This window comes from Canis lupus, chromosome 3 (assembly GCF_048164855.1).
Source record: "Canis lupus baileyi chromosome 3, mCanLup2.hap1, whole genome shotgun sequence".
NCBI classification, from domain to species: domain Eukaryota; kingdom Metazoa; phylum Chordata; class Mammalia; order Carnivora; family Canidae; genus Canis; species Canis lupus.
The window spans coordinates 25,098,795-25,118,071 of NC_132840.1; the positions used below are offsets into that span (position 1 = coordinate 25,098,795).

General features: G+C 49.3%; 2 protein-coding genes across 5 annotated transcripts in view; one reads left to right on the plus strand and one right to left on the minus strand.

The window, feature by feature from the left end:
* Positions 1-69: 69 nt before the first annotated feature.
* Positions 70-18,969, plus strand: ZNF276 (zinc finger protein 276). 3 transcript variants are annotated; one of them, XM_072819639.1, is made up of 11 exons: positions 70-191; positions 4,395-4,698; positions 5,048-5,094; positions 5,189-5,635; positions 6,714-6,792; positions 8,054-8,137; positions 15,262-15,372; positions 15,441-15,516; positions 15,760-15,877; positions 18,180-18,279; positions 18,355-18,969. In XM_072819639.1, the coding sequence occupies exons 2-11, from the start codon at positions 4,415-4,417 to the stop codon at positions 18,599-18,601; spliced, it is 1,593 nt and encodes a 530-aa protein (XP_072675740.1). In that variant the 5' UTR covers positions 70-191; positions 4,395-4,414; the 3' UTR covers positions 18,602-18,969. The 3 variants fall into 3 exon arrangements, with proteins under 3 accessions (XP_072675740.1, XP_072675739.1, XP_072675741.1); XM_072819638.1 differs by lacking the exon at positions 70-191 and adding an exon at positions 604-829; XM_072819640.1 differs by lacking the exon at positions 70-191 and adding an exon at positions 1,225-1,471.
* FANCA (FA complementation group A) overlaps positions 17,369-19,277 on the minus strand; it is a 61,970-nt gene continuing 60,061 nt past the window's right edge. The window contains exons 43-44 of one of the 2 annotated variants that reach the window (XM_072819624.1): positions 18,964-19,105; positions 17,369-17,559 (exon numbers count right to left, since the gene is read on the minus strand). In XM_072819624.1, the coding sequence (XP_072675725.1) occupies positions 18,998-19,105 (108 nt within the window). In that variant the 3' untranslated portion in view covers positions 17,369-17,559; positions 18,964-18,997. Of the gene's footprint in view, positions 17,560-17,997; positions 19,106-19,277 lie in introns of those variants that run through there. The other variant, XM_072819622.1, reaches the window with a different exon arrangement.

The following is a 19,277-nucleotide window of genomic DNA, read 5'->3' on the forward strand; positions in this document are numbered from 1 at the left end:
ACGGGCGGCCGCGAGCCCGGAACACAGTCTGCGCGGGAGCCGGCGCCGCCCGAGCCCTGGACCGCCGGAAGGGGCGGGGCCTGCGCGGCAGCCCTTCCGGCGGCCCTGGTCCGGCCGCTGCTCGCGCGGATCTCCCGGGGCTGGAAGGGTGGCGGCGCTCGCAAGTAGCGTCACGTCGTAGCTGCGAGCGAGTAAGTGTACCAGTCGGCACCTGCACTCCACGTCTGTGACATGCCAAACGCGTGGGCCCTACCGTGCCGCCCCTGCCCCCTCTCCTGGCCTTTCCCCTCGCTGCCCCGCCCCTCCCTCATCGCTCCGCCCCGCTTCCTGGGGGCCGAACGGGGCCGAACGGCGGAGTCGAGCGGAAACGAACGAGCACAGTCCAGCTGAGCTGACGCGCGAGGCTCTGGGCCGAGCAGGACTTAACCCGGTGGAGAGGCCGGGGCCCAGCCCACACAGCGGGGCCGAGCTGATCCGAGTGGAGCCGAGCCGGATCGAATAGGGCCGAGCGGAGCCGAGCCGGGGCCGAGCCGAGCCGAGCCGAGCCGAGCGGGGCCGAGCCGAGCGGAGCCGAGCCGGGCCGAGCACCGGGGCCCGGCTGCAGCCTCGGCCGCCGCCATGAAGCGGGACCGGCTGGGTCGCTTCCTGTCGCCTGGGGCGGCGGGGCAGCGCGGGGGCTCCGGCGGCGGTGGCAGCGGCCGGACTCGAGGCCGGCCGGCCCGCAGCGGGCCGAGCGTGGACGAGGCTGCGGCCTTGGTGGCGGCGCGGCTGGGCTGGGGCCTGGCGCGGGCCCGCGGGGACCCGGGCGAGGACGGCGCCGACGAGGCAGGTGGGTCCGGCCGGGCGCTGGCGGGGCGGGGGTCCGTCGGCGGGGACGCGCTGCCCGGGCGCCGTCTGGCCCGGCCGCTGACCCTTTCGTGCCCGCTGTGCGCTCACCGAGGGGTTTGCGCGTAGGGGTGCTGGCTTTGCTGTGCGCTGTGCAGCCTGAGGTCCGCGCCTAACCGGTCTGGGCCTCCGTGGCCTCTTCCTTAGAGCAGAACGGAGCGGGTCGGGTGCCGGAGGCCCTCGCCCGGTAGGTGATGCCCCCGCCCCGGGGACCCTGCTTGCCCGGGGGCCGGGGGTGGCGGCGGGGGCAGCGTCTGCAGACGAGAGGCCGGGGTCGAACCTGGACGGGTCAAGGTCCCCGGCTGCCGGCGCCTTGCTTGGGGCGGACGGCCTGTGCTGCTGCAGTGTCAGGAGCCCGGGAAGGCGCCGATGAACGAATGTGGTGCCTCAGCCGGGCACTGGGCCCGCGCGGGCTGTCTGACCCGGGTCAGCGCGCAGGGCGGTTCGGTTCTCGTGGTGACAGCGTAGCCGCTTCCAGAGCCGTCACCGGGCCTGGTTTTCTGACCGCTCCTCTGCCCCCGCCCCCCTCCGCCCACAGCTTCTCGGTTCTCCGTGACGTGGTGTCATCTTTTCTAATGTCAGACATGTAAGTGAGGTCATGTGGTGTTTGTCTTTTTCTGTCTGACTTCCCTTGGGGCCATACCTCGGCGGTCTATCCGTGTGGTCACACGGGCAGGATTTCCTTCTTTTTTAGGGCTGAGTAATACTCCGTTGTGCGGGGGCACTCGCACCCATCCCACTTTTTTTTTTTTGGTCCATTCGTTAACCTATGGACTTCCCTTATTTCCACACCTTGGCTGTCGAAAATGATGTTGCAATGAAAATAGGAGAAAACACTAACTCAAAAGTTTCCTTTGGGTAAATACCCAGAAGTAGAATTGTTGGGTCAAATCGTAGGGTTTTTTTTTTTTAGATTTATTTGTTTATTTTAGAAAGAGGGTGAGTGTGCTCATGAGAGACAGTGAGGGAGCAAGGGGAGGGGCAGAGGCGGAGGCAGAGGGGAAGCTCCCCGCTAAGCAGGCAGTGGACGCTAGGCCCCGGGCAGTGACTGAGATGGTGACCTGAGCTGAAAGAGGCACTTAGGCTACTGCACCACCCAGGTACCCCTGGTAGCTTTATTTTTAATTTTATAAGGGTCCTCCAGCCTGTTTTCAAAGAGACTGTATCAATTGATACAAATTTGCATTCTCACCAAGAGTGCCTAAGGGTTCCCTTTTCTCCATGTCCTCAGACTCACTATTTGTCATCTTTTTGAGAATAGCCATCCTAACAGGTGTGAGGTAATAGCTCATTGTGGTTTTGCATTTCCCTGATGAGCACATATGCACTTGTACTTGTTAGCCATCTGTATGTATGTCTTCTCCTGAAAAATGGCGATTTAGATCTGATGCCTGTTTTTGTTTTAAGATTTTATTTATTTGAGAGAGAGCAAGCAGAGGGAGAGGGAGACAAGCACACTCCTCACTGAGTGTGGACCCCCACATGGGGCTTGATCCCGGGGCTTGATCCCATGGTCCTGAGATCAGGACCTGAGCTAAAACCAGGAGTTGGAGACATAGTCAACTGAGCCACCCAGGTACCCCTGCTGCCTATTTTTTAATTGGATTATGCTTTTGAATTGTATTAGTTCTTTATTTTAGATATTAATCCTTTATCAGATAAATGAGTGGCAAATACTTTTCCAAAATCAGTCGGTTGCCTTTTCATTTTGTTGATGGTTTTCTCTGTAGTGCAGAAGCATTTTACTTTCATGTAGTCCCACTTGTTTATTTTTTGCTTTTGTTGCCTTTGTTTTCAATGTCGAATCCAAAAAAATCATTACTGAGACTGAGGAGAAGGAATATACTTCCAGTGTTTTCTCCTATATACTTCCAGTGTTTTCTCCTAGGAGTTTGTGATTTTAGGTCTCACATTTACATCTTTAATCCACTTGGAGTTTATTTTTATGATTTAAGTTGGGGGCCTCGTTTCATTCTTCTGTTTGTGGCTGTCCAGTTTCCCAACATCATTTATTGAAAAGACTTACCATTTCCCCACAGTATATTCTTGCCTCCTTTGTCATAAATTAATTGACTACACATATGCATGGGTTTATATCTGGGCTCTCTATTCTGTGTCTGTTTTTATGTCAGTACTATACTCTCTTGGTTACTTTAGTTTTGTAATATAGTTCAAAATCAAGAACTGTGATGCTTCTGGCTTTATTCTTCTTTCTCGAGATTGCTTTGGCTGTTTGGAGTCTTTTGTGGTTCTGTATAAATTTTAAGATTGTTCTGTTTCTGTGAAAAATGCCACTGGAATTTGGTCAGAATTGCACTGAATCTGTAGATGACTTAGGGTAGCATGAACATTTTAAGAGTACTCTTCTAATCCACGAACGCAGAATATTCATTTATTTGTGTCAATTTCTTTTGTCACTGTCTTATAGTTGATTTTATATAGGTTTTTCATCTCTTTGGTTAAATTTATTCATAGGTACTTTATTCTTTTTGATGCAGTTGTAAGTGGGATTATTTTCTTAGTTCCTTTTCTCTGGTACTTCATTACTGATTTTATATCCTGCAACGTTACTGAATTTGTTCATTCCTAGAGTCTTTTGGGGAAGTCTTTAGAGTTTTCCATATGTAATACCGTATTGTCTGCACATAGGGATAGTATTTTTACTTCTTTTTTTTTTTTTTTCCTATTTGGATATTTCTTATTTTTCTAGCCTGATTGCTCTGGCTAGGACTTCCAATAGTATATTGAGTAAAAGTGGTGAGAGTGAGCATCCTTATTTTTTAATCTTAGGGAAAGCTTTCTGCTTTGTACTTGTGTGTATAATGTTAGCTATGACATTTATCATGCTGAGGTACATTCTCTCTCTACCCACTTAGTTCAGAGTTTTTATTATGATGAGCATTGAATTTTGTCAGAAACTTTTCTGCATTTATTGAGCTGTTCCTATGATTTGAATCCTTCGTTTTGTTAATATGTATCACATTGATTGGTTTGTGGATGTTGGACCATCGCATCCCTGGAATAAATCCCACTGGATCCTGGTATATGAGTCTTTTAGTGTATTGTTGAATTTGGTTTGCTAATGTTTTCATGAGGGTTTTGCAGCTGTATTTGTCAGGGTTATTGGCCTGTAATTTTCATTTCTTGTGGTGTCCTTGTCCTGTTTTGTTATCAGGATAATTGTGGCCTTGTTGTAGAAGCACTTAAAATTCTCTGAAAAGTTTTCTGGACCAGAAGGGCCTACACTGACCACACCTCCCAAAGGCTGTATGTTCAGCTGGGAGCTCAGAGCCAGAGCCCTGCCTTTGGCCCAGATGTGGGTTTGTGTTGAAGAGGTGTATGTGGGGAAGCTCCCTGGAGGGTCTTCTCCACTTGGGGAGCTGGGAGGATAGCAGAGCATGGGCCTCACCTCCCCTGGGCCGTTGCTCGCTTCCTAGGAGCTTGTGTTTTCCTTGCCCTGTGCAACGAGCAGCCTCGCCTGCTGACTTAATGTCCCTGTGCTTGCCCAGGAACAGGCCGGGCTCTTGCCATGGGGCACTGTCGCCTCTGCCATGGGAAGTTCTCCTCACGGAGTCTCCGCAGCATTTCTGGCAGGGCACCTGGGGACAGTTCAGGCAGACCACCTCCAGGGGAGCGAGTTTTCACCAGGGACTTCCAGCATCTGCTGGGGGTGGCCGTCCACCAGGACCCAGCTCTGTCTCAGTTCGTCTGCAAGAACTGCCATGCCCAGTTCTACCAGTGCCATGGCCTCCTCAAGTCCTTCCTGCAGAGAGTCAACGTCTCCCCGACGGGCCACCGGAAGACTTGCACAAAGTAAGCATTCCTCCTCCATTCATTTGGTGGGCTTTCAGGGATCGAGCACCCTGCGTGCTGGGGCTGTTCTAGGCCCCCAGAGTGTGGGGTGGGGGTGTGTGTCTCTGCAATGGGGAGATACCTCCTGCCTGGAGCAGCAGCCATGTGTGAGCACCAGTGTGACTGGTGTGAGGGAGGTGGACAGACGTGCATGAGGATGGTAAGGTCCTCAAAGGGCCCTGAGATGAAGACAGCTCTTGCAAGAGAAGTTTCAGACAGCATGTGGGAGAGGTGGCCTGTGAGAGGGGTCTGGTGAGCCCGGGTCTTGTTCATTGCTAGCCCAACTCACAGCCATCCTGATCCTTTGCAGGGTTGGTGCCCAGCCCCCACCAGGGGCAGAGGAGGGAGCGTGTCTGGGTGAGTGTGCCCCTGGTGTGTGGTGTGTGGGTAGGCTCCAGGTGGGCTGGATGCTGACTGGCCATGGGTATGGCGTCTCTGTGCCTTTCCTCAGTGGACCTGATCACTTCGAGCCCCCAGGGCCTGCGCGACTTGGTGGCATGGGTGCATGGACACGCAGCCAGCTGTGGGGCCCTGCCTAACCTCCAGAGGACACTGTCCTCCGAGTACTGCGGTGTAATCCAAGCTGTGTGGGGCTGTGACCAGGGCCACGACTATACCATGGATGCCGACTCCAGCTGCGGGGCCCTCTTGCTGGACAGTGCATTGGCAGTCAAGTGGACATGGGACAAGGAGATGGCCCCATGGCTCACCCAGCATCGGGGCTCCAACCCCACTGGGGCTGCCCCTCAGAGCTCCCAAGGCAGAGCGACCACAGCTCCAGCCGAGACCGAGACACTGCCCAGCACGGACCTGGCCCAGCCTTCTTCAGATGTCAACCCTGTAGGGCCTGGGCTGGGCCCCCCATCTCAGCCAAGCTTCCCCTCAAGTGGGGCCCCAGGTAGGAAGCTCTTCTGGGCTGTAAGACCAGGATTCCTAGTCTTGAGCCAGGCAGGGCCCTCAGCAGGAAGTGGATGTCTTTATTGCTGTGGGCAGTGGTCATAGTGTTGTATGCAGAGGTTCTGGGACAAATGATGAGGAGTTCCTCCTGGGCATCTGACAGCAGGGAGGAGTTGAGGACCCTATTCCAGCAGTTTCTGTAAAGGCATGCTTGTCTGCCATCTGGTCTTCCTTGCTAAGCCTGCTTGGGGCCAGGGGGCTGAGGGAGGCAGAAGAATGGGGTCCTTGTTGTGGGACATAGGGGAAGAGGGCAGCTGGTACATCTGAGGCTGTTTTGGGACAGCTGCAGGTCATTCCCTGGGTCTCAGCCAGTGTCCCAGTAACATCCCAGTGGGACTCATGTAGACAGGTTCCTCTGCCAACTGGCCAAGAGGAAACACAGGGCCCTTGTTGGGGACCTGATCCCACATTACTGTGGTTAGGGTGTAGCTGTTGATGACTTTATGCTAGGGTGGCTAGGGTGGCTTCCCCCTGGCTTCTCTCAGCCTCCATTTGTGCAACTGTGTGTGCGCGGTACTTGGCTGTTCCTATGTTCAAGCTCTTGGTGGCACTTAAAAATGCATCTACAGAGATGGTTCAGAGAGATAGAGGTACACAAATGCTGGGAAGGGAGAAGGGAATTGTGTCAGAGGGTTCTTAGAACTGCTTGGCCTATTAAACTGTGCGCATGCAATTTTGATAACAGTGACTTTTTAAATATCTTGGAACATGCACAAAGCACAGGTCGTCCGTCCTACCCTGAAACGACAGGATCTGAATCTCTAGGAAGGGCTGGGTTTGCTGATGTGGACTGTCGGCTAGAGTTTCTGATGTCTGGTGCTGCCCATGCCTGTGCTAGACATGAGGGTAGCCTGTCTGGCTGTGCAGAGACCTTATGGGGGATGGGACTGGGAGGTGGCTGGGATTTCAGGTGGGAGGACCCCAGGCTCCCAACGGGGAAGGCTCCGTTGTCAGACAGGTACACGCCTCCTTGCCTGCACTCTGTGTTGGTAATAGGAGCCTTGTTCTTTGTTTCTCAGGGCGGTTGGGTGAGAAGCAGGTTCCATCTTCAACCTCGGATGATCGGGTAAAAGACGAGTTCAGTGACCTTTCTGAGGGGTGAGAGAAGAGTGGGTTTAAATAGCCTAAAATTCCTCCTTGGAAAACCAAACTCCGCCAACTTGTGCACTCCCTGCCCGTATCCTGGCCAGGACCCTCTCCTTCTCTCAGTGGGAAGGAGATGAGTGGCCGAGGGTGCTTCCAGGGTTCTTGTTCCTGATGGGGGCCTCCTGGGTCTAGAGGGCCTCTCAGACCTAAGGCATCTGCGAGGGAAACAGGACCAGGGTGGTGTGGAAATTAGAGTCCCATGCTCGCCCCTTTGCTGTTGCTGGCCCGTGTCCTCCAAGGCTGTATGTAGTTTGTACCAGCTGTAGATGATTCTGAAACAGGAAGTCAATCTCTGGTCCTTTGTCATGATATGATCATCACTTGGGTCAGAGGTTCTGCGCAGGAGGACAAATTGCCCAGGAAAGGGCATTACCAGGGACTGTGTTCCTGGGGCCACCTCCTGCTTTTCGGCTGAGAGCCACTAATGGTGGCAGCTACACGCCAGCTGGCCTTCACACCCTTTCCCCATAAGCTGTGGCTGGACTATACATGTACCCTCGTCCACACAAATCGGAGGACAGTATGGTTTTTGGTACAACTCCAGTGGGGTATCTGTGATAAATGACTGAGGTGCCTGGAAGAACCCAAGTGGATGTGCTAAAAACACTCCCAGGACCAGGAGTGGTCACAGGCTGTTCCATAGGCTACTAGCCAGCCTTAGTCTTTCCTGTCCAGACAGGTGGCCACCTGTAAGGGAAGGCCATACATAGGGTACTAGCTTGTCTCTGCTTCCCTATAGAGACTGAATAGTTACTCATGTTTTAGGGTAAAGGTTACAGATACGCAGATCATTTTTTGGCCTTTGTGATCTTTGCAATGGCTGATAGCTGACCTGTCAGCTGGATAGGTGTTCACACAGTTCTGGGTATAGGTGACCCCTAGTCTGAAAGTCCACTTCCTCAGAAGCCCACCTCCTTGAGGTCTTGGCGCGCTACCTGGGGCCCCATAGAGTGGTCCTTCCAAAGTTCAGGGTTCTAATGTGAGGGGATTGCGGCTTCTGGGGGATGGTCCAATTTGCTGGACTTCAGTGACTCTGGCCTGACCTTTCTGTTAGGAACCTAGTTCAGAGATTTGGGGATTTTAGGTTTCTGAGACCTTTTTGAGAGAGCTAAAATATGGAGTATGGAGATTTGATGGTGTTTTTAGTTAGGAAGTATCATTGCATCTGTCATGCACCCTAGGCCTTTGCTAAAGGTTCTCTCTTCTTCCCAAGGGACATCCTGAGTGAAGACGAAAATGACAAGAAGCAGAATACCCAGTCCTCAGATGAATCCTTTGAGCCTTACCCAGAAAAGAAGTAAGGGGGGGCAGTCTTGTTGCATGTCCATGGGGTCTGGGAATGGCATCACTGGGTAACCTGGAAACCTATGTCTGCCTGGTAGGGTCACCGGGTAGGAGTAGTGGGGATAGGGAATGGAGGCTCCTGCTTCCCGGGCTGCCCTGTCTCAGCACATGTTTTCTGCTTCTCTTTGGCCTGACCACCCTAGTCCAATGCAGTTTGGCTTCTGAGTGAGCTGGGAGGCGTTTCCTAGTTCAGTGCTGGGACCTGGTCTCAGTCATGTGAGAGTGTGCAGGGTGCCTGTGGATATGATTCAGCCTCATTCTGGGAGCTCCCTGCTTTCCCTTCTGCCAGCCCTGCTCTGCATTGTGGTGGAGTAGTGTCTACCGTCTTAGCCTCTGACTTCCTGCAGGAACCTCTACCCCGTTGTTCTTTCTCTTTCTGTGCCAAGGTCTCTGGAGGCTCAGGGACCCAGCCCTGCGGTTGCTCTGGCACAGATTTCGACACCACCCTCTAGTAGATCTGCTTCTGTGGGCTTGTCTCAACCTTCTGTTTTCACAGATTTGTGTTTTCTCTTAGTTAGGATATATGGTCCTGGCAGGGAAGGCTGAGATGTACTTGTGTCTCTTTCTTCCCAGCCTTGTGCCCAGGAACACCCAGAACATCTGCGGTTAGTCACTGTCCCACTTGGGTATTCTTGGGCATTTCACAGTAGAATGAAAACACAGGAGCACCACACCATCAGCCAAGAAAACACAGCAGAAAGATTAAAAAGCAAACCTGACTTCCTTTTTACTTTTGGGTTTTGACATGGCTGTGGAAAGAGAAACAGAAGCCAGGCCCTGTGGAAGGTGACCCACAGGGCCCAGGTGGCAGTGGGCTGGCCACAGCTCTGGGTTCAGCCTTGTGCCCACAGAAACACTCAGACATGGTGGCCGCATGGTTCCTTGGGTGCCACAGTGTGAGTCATACCTGGAGACCTAGGACAGGGCCTCTGAGCAGCCCTGCTCCATGTGACTTTGTTTTAGCAGACATGCCTGTGTGGGCCCTCACCTGGGGGCAGACAAGAAGACACTTAGCAATGTGTGGATTAGGGCACCATGGCTCCAGGAAGAAATGAGAGTCAGGAGCCTGAGTGATCGAGGGGAAGGAAAAGAAACCAAAAAGCAGGGAGTCAGGTGTTGCCAGCATAGCCCTCTGGTGTCTGCGGGGATTTGAACCCCACACCCTTGAGGGACTCACCCAGTGGGGAACCTGCTTTTCCCTCTCCTTCTGCCTGCTGCTTCTTCTGCTTGTGCACTTGTGCTTGCGTGCTGTCAAATAAAATATTTTAAAAAGGAGAGATGTGTAATCTGGTGTGGGAGGGATATGGTGAATCACTGGTCACAGGGTGGTTCTGGGGTGCCTGAGGGTGGAGGCCAGTGAGAAGAGGACACACGGCCAGATATCAAAGAAAAACTGTTAGACAAGGAGAGGAGGAGAAGCCTGAACAGTCCCCGGAAAGGTTCTTTTTAATATACTCTTTAAGGAGGACAACAATTATTTATAATCTGTGTTGTTTTAAGATTTTATTTGTTTGAGAGAGTGCATGTGTGCACAAGCGGAGGCAAAGGCAGAGGAGGGAGAAGCAAACTCCCCCACTGAGCAGGGAGTCTAACTCAGGGCTAGATACCTCAGGTCATGACCTGAGCCGGAGGCAGACGCTTCACCAACTGCGCCATCCAGGAGCTCCTATAATCTGTTTTTTTTTTAAATTGTGGTAAAATAAAAAAAAATAAAAATAAAAAAAATGTGGTAAAATATATATATAAAATTTTACCGTTTTATCATTTTTTAAAAGATTTACATTATTTTTTAGAGAGGGAGCATATGTGAGCAGGCGGAGGGTCAGAGTGAGAGAATCTCGAGCAGACTCCCCACTCAGTGTGGAGCCCAGTACAGGGGCTCTGTCACTCAATCCTGAGACTGCGACCTGCGACAAAATCAAAAGTCTGACATTTGACCGACTGAGCCACCCAGGTGCCCCCATGTTATCATGTTTAGATGTGTAGTTAATTCAGTGGCATTAAGTACATTCATAGTGTTGTGTAACTGTCATCACTGTTTCTAAACTTTTCCTCATCCTAAGCAGTAATGAATCCCCGCCCCCCCCCCCCCCCGGGCTCTGGCAGCCACTAATCTAATTTCAGGGTACCTCATTCAAGTGGAAATATGTATTTGTTCTTTTTGATAGGCTTCTTTCAGTTAACATAATGTTTTTTAGATTCATATGTGTTGTAACATGTCTCAGAATTTGGTTCCTTCTATGGCTGAATATATTCTGTTGTATGGATAGACCACAGTTTGTTGATGCATTCATCTGTCATTTCGGGTTGCTTCTGCCTTTTGGCTGTTGGGAATAATGTTATAAGTACTGGCCAACAAATATATGTTGGAGAGGCCCCTGGTGACTCGGTTAAGCACCCAATTCTGGATCTCAGGGTCGGAAGTTTAAGTCCTGCATTGGGCTCTAGGCCCAGTGTAGAGTTTACTTAAAAAAAAAAAAAAAAATTATCTGTTTGAGTCTCTGTTTCAGTTCTTTGGGTGTCCCCCGAAGTAGAATTGTTGGGTCATATGGTAGTTCCATGTTTAACTTTTTTTTTTTTTTCCATGTTTAACTTTTTGAGAAACTGCCTTATAGTTTTCCATAGCAGCTGCATCATTTTACATTCAACAATGTACAAGGGTTCCAATTTCTCCAAATCTTCAACATTGTTTATTTTCTTTGTTTTAAATTTTGACATGATTTTATTTTGTTTTTTAAAGATTTTACTTACCTGAGAAAGAGCAAGTAAGAGAAAGAGCACAAGTGGTGGGGGGGTGGTGTAGAGGGAGAGGTGAGAAGCAGGCCCCCGCTGACCAGAGACCCTGAAGCAGAGCTCCATCCCAGGACCCCAGGATCATGACGTGAGCCAAAGGTAGATGCTTAACTGACTGAGCCACCCAGGTGGCCCTGTGTTTTTGGTTTTGGGGTTGTTTTTTTGTTTTTTGTTTTTTTGGTTCTTTTTTTTTTAGAGAACGCTTCAGGGGGGCATGTAGAGAGAGAGGAAAGAGAACCTTAAGCAGGCTCCAAGCCCAGTATAGAGCCCTACATAGCCCAGTATAGAGCCCTACCCTGAGACAAAATCAAAGGTCAGATGGTTAACAACCAACTGAGCCTCCCAGGCACCCCATTATTTTGCTTATTTTTAAAGTGAAGTATACTTGACATATGGTGTTAGGTCCAATCATGTTGTGACAAATGGTAAGATCTCATTCTTTTTATGACTGAATTATGTTCTGTTATATACATACCACATCGTCTTTATCCGTTCATCTTGGAGCCCTTGGGTTCCTTCCATGTCCTGGCTATTATAAACAGTGCTGCCATAAACATGGGGGCATGTGTCTTTTTGAATTAGTGTTTTCTTTTTGTTTGGGTAAATACCCAATAGTGGAATTACTGGATCATATTCTATTTCTATTTTAAATTTTATATGAAGTTTTTTATTGTAATTCCAGGATAGTTAACATACAGTGTCTATTAGTTTCATGTGTATATATTTTTAATTTTTTGTGGAATATCCATACTGCTTTCCATAGTAGCCATTTCCTTTTTTCTAATTTTTAGTATAGTTAAACAGTGTTACCTTAGTTTCAGGCATATGACATAGTGATTCAAACCTGATTTCCTTTTCAGTCGTCATCCTCGGGGTGAAGTGGTATCCCATTGTCATTTTGGTTTTATGTTTATTTGTTTTTAAAGGTTTTATTTATTTATTCATGAGAGACTCAGAGAGGCAGAGACAGGCAGAGGGAGAAGCAGGCTCCGTGGAGAGCCTGATTGGGGGGACTCTATCCCAGGACCCTAGAACCCCAGGACTCTGGGATCACTACCTGAGCCTAAGGCAGACACTCAACCACTGAGCCACCCCATTGTCATGTTGATTTGCAATTCTTTAATGATTAGTGATGATGAGCATCTTTTAACATCTTACTATGTTGAATAGTGGTAGTGAAGAAATGTCTATTTAACTCCTTTGCCCTTTTTTAATTTATTATTTATTATTTATTTATTATTTTTATTCTTTTTAAAAGATTTTATTTATTTATTCATGAGAGACACACAGAGAGAGAGAGAAAGGCAGAGACACAGGCAGAGGGAGAAGCAGGCTCCATGCAGGGAGCCTGACATGGGACTTGATCCCCTTCTTCAGCATCAGGCCCTGGACTGAAGGTGGCACTAAACTGCTGAGCCACCTGGGCTGCCCTCCTTTGCCCTTTTTAAAAAAATATTAAATGATTTTTTTCTTTACTTTATTTGTGTTAGCCCATTTTTAAATTGGCTTGTTTCATCTTTATGCTATTGAGTTGTAGGGCACATTTTTCTCCTATTCGGTTATCTTTTTCATTCCCTTGATATTTTCCTTTGATGCACATGCAAAAAAAAAATTAAGATTTTGTTTATTTATTTATTTATTTTTAAATTTTTATTTATTTATTCATGAGAGACACACAAAGAGGCAGAGACATAGGAAGAGGGAAAAGCAGGCTACATGTAGGGATCCCAAAGGACGATGCCCGATGTAGGACTCGATCCTGGGACCCTGGGATCATGCCCTGAGCCGAAGGCAGATGCTCAACTGCTGAGCCACCCAGTTGTCCCTCATTTACTTATTTGAAAGAGAGACATAGCAAGAGATACATAGCGAAAGAGACCACAAGTAGAGGGGGCAGGGAGGAGAAGCAGGCTCCCCACCGAGCAGGGAGCCCTACATGAGGCTTGATCCCAGGACCTCAGGATCATGATCTGAGCCAAAGGCAGTCATTCAACTCACTGAGCCACCCACGTGCCCTAGCGCACAAAAATTTTTAATTTTTAGTCCAATTTACTTATGTTGCTTTGCCTTTTTTCTTTTTCTTTTTTTTAAGATTTATTTATTTATTCATTCATTCATTCATGAGAGACACACACAGAGAGAGAGAGAGGCAGAGACACAGTCAGAGGGAAAAGCAGGCTCCACGCAGGGAGCCCGTCGTGGGACTCGATCCCGGGTCTCCAGAATCACACCCTGGGCTGCAGGTGGCGCTAAACCGCTGTGCCCACCAAATCTCTATGCCCAACATGGGGCTCAAATTCACAACCCTGAGATCAGGAGTCTCATGCTCTGCTGACTGAGCCCAGCATGCTCTGCTGACTGAGCCCACCAGGCACCCTATGTTCCTTTGCCTTTGATGTCATATTCAAGAAACTGTTGCCAAACACAAGGTCATGTTTTCTTCCAAGAGTTTGATAGTTTTAACTCTTAGGTCTTTGATTCATTTGAGTTAATTTTTATATAGAGAATAAAGTAGGGATCCAGATTCATTCTTTGGCATGTGAACATCCAGGTTTCCCAGCACCATTTGTTGAAGAGATTGTCCTTTCTCCATTGAGTGATCTCGGCACCCTTGTCAAAAATCAATTGATTGTTCTTGTAAGGGTTTATTTTTGGTCTCTCAGTTTTATTGTTAGTCTCTATGTCGGTTTCTGTGTCAGTACCATACTATTTTGATTATTGTAGCTTTATGAGAAATCTTGGAATCAGAAATATGAGTCCTCCAGCTTTGTTTTTCAGACTTATTTAGCTATTTATTATACCTTGAAATTCCATGTGAAGCTTAGGATTGCTTTTTCTGCCAAAAACACCACTGGGATTTTGATAGGGATGGAGTCTGTAGATTGCTTTGGGAGAAATATTGCCATCTTAACAATATTAATCCTGTAACCCATAAACCTGGGATGTTTTCCCACTTATTTAGGTCTTTAATTTGTTTCAGCAGTGTGTTATAGTCTTCAGTATATAAGTCTTTCACTTTCTTGGTTAACTTTATTCCTAAGTATTTTATTCTTCTTGATGCTATTGCAAATGAATTGTTTTTTACTTTTTCTTTTTGTATTGTTCATTGTTAGTGTGTAGAACTGGTTTTTGTGTGTTAATTACATACCCTGCAACTTTGCTGAATTTATTTCTGTGTGTGGATTTTTCAGGGTTTTCTACATATAAGATCATGTCATTTGTGCATAGAGGTGATTTTCTCTTTAATATAGATTATTATATTTTTCTTTTTCTTGCCTAGTTGCTGTGGCTAGAACTTCTAATACTATGTTGAATAGTGGTGGTGAAAACGGACATCTTTGTCTTGTTCCTTATCTTAGGGGAATACCTTCAGTCTTTTACTGTTGAGAAAGATGTTAGCTGTAGACTTGTCCTATAATGCCCTTCTGTATTTGACAGTTTTCCTTAAATGTCTGGATCTAAAAAGGGCATTTCTCTTTATTTTTTAAGATTTTATTTATTTGAGAGATAGCACGAGCAGGGGGCAGAGGCAGGGAGAGAAGCAGATTCCTTGCTGAGTTTGGAGCCCAACACAGGGCTCTGTCCCAGGATCCTGGGATTCTGACCTGAGCGGAAGGGGCAGATACTTCACCAATGCAGCCACCCAGGCACCCCATGTCTCTTTAAATGTTCAGGAGACAGCACAGGGAAGGTTGGTCCTTTGGGGACCTGTCAGACTGAATAAAAGGTCCCCACTGCCCCACCTGGCTCCAGCAGCAGGACTAAGGAGCAGGGATGACAGCTGGCAGAGCACAGAGCTCTATCCCAAAACTACACATCTCCCTTTGAGCCCCTGCGTCGTTGCCATGCACCTCCCATCAGATTCCAGAATTGTGATTCTGATTTTTTTTCCTAGTCTAGTGGTTGGAAGGACTGACCCCTAGGGCTTCCCCACTCCACCATTTAACAGGATGTCTCCAAATAGTGTTTGGTTTTGATGTTTAGGGAGTGAAGTTTGAGTCCTGAAAACCCACTACTGTGGCCAGTGTGGTCCCTGTCCCAGCACCTTGCCTTCCCAAGGTGGTTGTACCAACCACCTTTCCAGGGGGTTGAGTTCTGCTGGTTAAGGGTCAATTTGGAGGCCAACCAGTGAGAATTGGGACTGGGGCAGGTTACCACTGAAGCCTGAGGAAAACCCCCAACTCTTCTGTTTGAGGAGAAAAGTGAGAAACACATATGCAGCAGAGATCACAAACATTGCTGAATCTGATTACATATACCTCCCCCTTTTTTTCCCCCTTACAGAGTCTCTGGTAAAAAGAGTGAAAGCAAAGAAGCCAAGAAGTCTGAAGAACCAAAAATTCGAAAGAAACCTGGACCCAAGCCGGGCTGGAAGAACAAGCTCCGCTGTGAGAGGTGAGGGCCTGGGGAGAGGGCTGCCCTGCCTGCTGGGGCAGTGGCTCCATGTGTGCTCTGCATTGCAGGGAGGAGCTGCCCACCATCTACAAGTGCCCTTATCAGGGCTGCACGGCCGTGTACCGAGGGGCTGATGGCATGAAGGTGAGAAGGAGCAGTGCCCCGTGTGTGGCTGACGGGAGGACCAGATGTTTCTATAGAGCTAGGTGTAGAGTTGTACCCAAGGGCTCATGTAAGCCTGGGCAAATAGAGAACTGAGCGGCCACAGGCCAAGAAGTGAGCCAGCACCCACCTGTTGAGTGAAGAATGGTTGGATCTCTCCCTTTGAGAGTGATCAGGGTACTTGTCCTGGCCAAGGCACTCAGGGTTTTGCTGTCCCTTCCGCAGAAGCACATAAAGGAACACCACGAAGAAGTCCGGGAGAGACCCTGCCCCCACCCTGGCTGCAACAAAGTGTTCATGATTGATCGCTACCTGCAGCGCCACGTGAAGCTCATCCACACAGGTATGTGCCCTGCTCTCCCACTCTCATCTGTACAGTCCCCTTGGGTGGCTGATGGGGACTGGACACCCTTCAGAAAGGCCCAGGGCTGCATCTTGGTGCATCAGTGGTTTGAAATGGACCGTGAAGAAATCCCAGTGCCTTTCTGCAAGTTTATTGTGGTGAGGTTGTTTTTATCATTACTTTTAAAACTGTCCTGGAGAGTAGCGTCCCCCTGTTGCCCAGGGCCCAGCATTTCAGGGGGGAGGAGGGAGTCCAGGGTGTGTTGGGTGTGCTCTGCTGTATCCTTCAGACCAGTCTGCAGCAGCTCTCTGCCTGGGAGGGCCGTGTGTGGTCCGAATGTGGTGCATTTTCACTGGCCCTACTCTGGTCTGCTTGTGAAATGACACCTATTGCCATAGCCTTGCCGAACCCCCAGAAAGGGGAACATGGTGTGAGCAGGGGTTTGGGCCTGTCTTCTGAGGGAGGAGGCCTGCTGTGCTGGGATGGGGTATGGGGTACCAGGCTTGGTGTAAGCAAGTTAGGAAGGGAGTGTGGTCCGTACCCTGCTGGTTCCTATGGGTGACCCCGTGCTTATGCTGAGGGGCGGGGGAAGGAAAGGGCACCTGCCATCTCCTTTGCTCCTGGAGGGGCCTCGCCCTGAGTGTGTTGGCGCTCTGGGATGCCCTCTGTGATGAGGCACTGGGAGTGTCCACGGGCTGTTCACCCACCTTCTCTCCAAGACCTTCTCTCTGTGCCCTCTGGGCCCTCCCTGAGCCAAACCCACTGACCTTTATTTAGACTCCAGGTGTCAAGCCCCCTGGTTACAGGAACTCAGGAAACTCGGCCTCTCGGTCCCTCTGGCGTTCTAGGCCAGTTGCCGTGGGGACTTGTTTTCCCTGTGAGCTGCCATGTGCTGGTCTGTCTCTTGCTCTCCTCCACCAGGGGGGCTCCTTCCTCCTCTCGATCTTCAACTCCAAACTTCACAAACAACTTGGAGTTTGTTGACAGTCTTGAGGGGACCTCTGGGGCATTTGGATGATTTGAGTTATCTAGATAGGTTTGTGGGACGAGGCGAGCCTAGGGCCCTCCTCCTCCGCATACAGACCACAACCCTGAGCTCGTGTGTTCATCACAGTTTTGATTCTCCTCTGATTTTGACATAGTCTATATTACATGTGTTAGAAACACAGGTACTACACCTGTCCCTGACCTACATGGCTGCTGCTCTCCTGAATTGCCATCACCCCCTTTAAAAGATCGATGTATTGCATATGTATTTATCCCTCAATAATAATTTGCTTATTTTTGAACTTTGTAAAAATAACTTGTGATTTTTTTTCACCCAGATTTGTCCATTTTTATTGTTGAATCCTATTTGTTGGCTTCACAATGAAACCATTTTCCTATGTCTTTTGCTCTGAGCTTTCTTGGACATGGCCTGACACAGTTCCCTCAAATTGGGTATTAGAGCTGTGTGTCTCAGTCTGGACGCCAGTGGTCAGAACCATTAGCAATTTTTAAAATTTTTTATTTAAATTCAATTTGCCGGGCAGCCCTGGTGGCTCAGCGGTTTGGCGCTGCCTTCAGCCTGGGACGTGATCCTGGAGACCCAGGGTCGAGTCCCACGTCGGGCTCCCTGCATGGAGCCTGCTTCTCCCTCTGCCTGTGTCTCTGCCTCTCTCTGTGTCTCTTGTGAATAAAATCTTAAAAAAAAAAATTTGAATTTGCCAAAATTCATTAGCAATTTTTTTAAAACACCAAAGAAGATATACTATCAACTATGAGGGTTCATTGTACTTCGTAGGGGTGAAGCCAGGCTCTGTGGGTATTTGTGGATAAGCAGGTGGGACTTGAAGTGGCAGGGAGGAAGAAGCTCATGGCCACCATGCCAGGTGCATGTCCAGTAGAACTGACTGTTCAGTTTTTGTTCAAGAATATAAGAAATTTACTTCCCAAGTGGATATGCCCCTCCCCTACCTTGGACCCAATATGGGGATCATTTCTAGAGCAGTAGTAATCTATGAAGCATTATTGATTGGGCTTCCTCTAAGGATTTTTGCTCCAGTAAATAGATGTAAAGTTTCTCTTTCAGAAAACAAGCTTCAAATGTACACAGTTAATGAAACCCCAGCCAGGTGACATTTTTAAGCAGTTTGGAGCACTTTATTCACAAAAAGTTTTTTTTAATCTCTGAATAAAATGAGGTTTGCTCAGGCCCCTTCATTGGGCCCTGAGTGTAAGGAAACACTATGTCAGGGCACTGTGCTCTACGGGAGTCCTGGGCTTTCCTCGTGCCTGTGCTCACTCCATCTCTGGTCCACAGAGGTGCGGAACTATATCTGTGATGAGTGTGGACAGACCTTCAAGCAGCGGAAGCACCTTCTAGTCCATCAGATGCGCCACTCAGGAGCCAAACCTCTGCAGTAAGTGTGGGTCTGGGCACCTTCTCATGGCCACACTGGTGCCCATGCCCTTGCTCACCTGACCCTGTCCCCCAGGTGTGAAGTCTGTGGGTTCCAGTGCCGGCAGCGGGCATCCCTCAAGTACCACATGACTAAACACAAGGCTGAGACCGAGCTGGACTTTGCCTGTGACCAGTGTGGCCGGCGGTTCGAGAAGGCCCACAACCTCAATGTGCACATGTCCATGGTCCACCCTCTGACGCAGACCCAGGACAAGGCCCTGACCCTGGAGCCAGCACCAGGGCCTGTGGAAGGCCAGGCCGTGAAGCCCGAGCCCACCTGAGTGGAGGTGGTGAACAGGGTGACGACAGTTTCAGTAGTTCCTCATATGCGAACTGATGGCACAGCTTTGCTCGCTCGCTCCCCTGGAGCCCCCATGCTGTACACTCCCCCCACCCCACCCCCCCACCCTGTGTGTCAGGAGGGCATTGATCTGCAGTATGGGGAAGGCGGGCTCAGTATGCAACTCATGTTGCCTTTCTAGCCTCCACTCTGGGACCAGCATTTTCCTACGAATACTGAGTGACTTGGGGCCAGATGGATTTTAAATAACTGATTCCTGTTCCCCACTAAAACAATCAAGGAGATTTGTAATCCACTTTTTAGTGCAAGAGCTCCATGTTATGCTTGTAATAAATTATTTACAAAGGAGCTGGGCTGTGCACTGCGCAGGGTCCAGTCAGAAGAGATGGGGCTCCTGGTAGAGGTCGTCGTCGGATACTGCTTGATGTCTGCTCAGGAGGGCTGCACTCACCTCTGGGTCACAATGTCCACTAGTGGCCAGCAGCTGCAAGAAAATAACTGTGCTCAGCCTAGTGCGGCCCCAGGACACCCAGGGCCAGCAGAGAAGCTGGCAACCATGGCCCTGCAGGTGAGTGGCCACAATGCAAGTGTCTTCAGCACTCTTAATGTTTAAACAGTGATTTGGACTTAAAAGTACACATGCAACTGAGGATCTG

Excerpts from the sequence above, each read along its gene's own strand:
- ZNF276 (XM_072819638.1), top strand. The coding sequence starts at position 619 with ATGAAGCGGGACCGGCTGGGTCGCTTCCTGTCGCCTGGGGCGGCGGGG. Across the intron at positions 6,793-8,053 it reads TTCAGTGACCTTTCTGAGGG|GGACATCCTGAGTGAAGACG; the intron begins GTGAGAGAAGAG and ends CTTCTTCCCAAG. Across the intron at positions 15,878-18,179 it reads CGTGAAGCTCATCCACACAG|AGGTGCGGAACTATATCTGT; the intron begins GTATGTGCCCTG and ends TCTGGTCCACAG.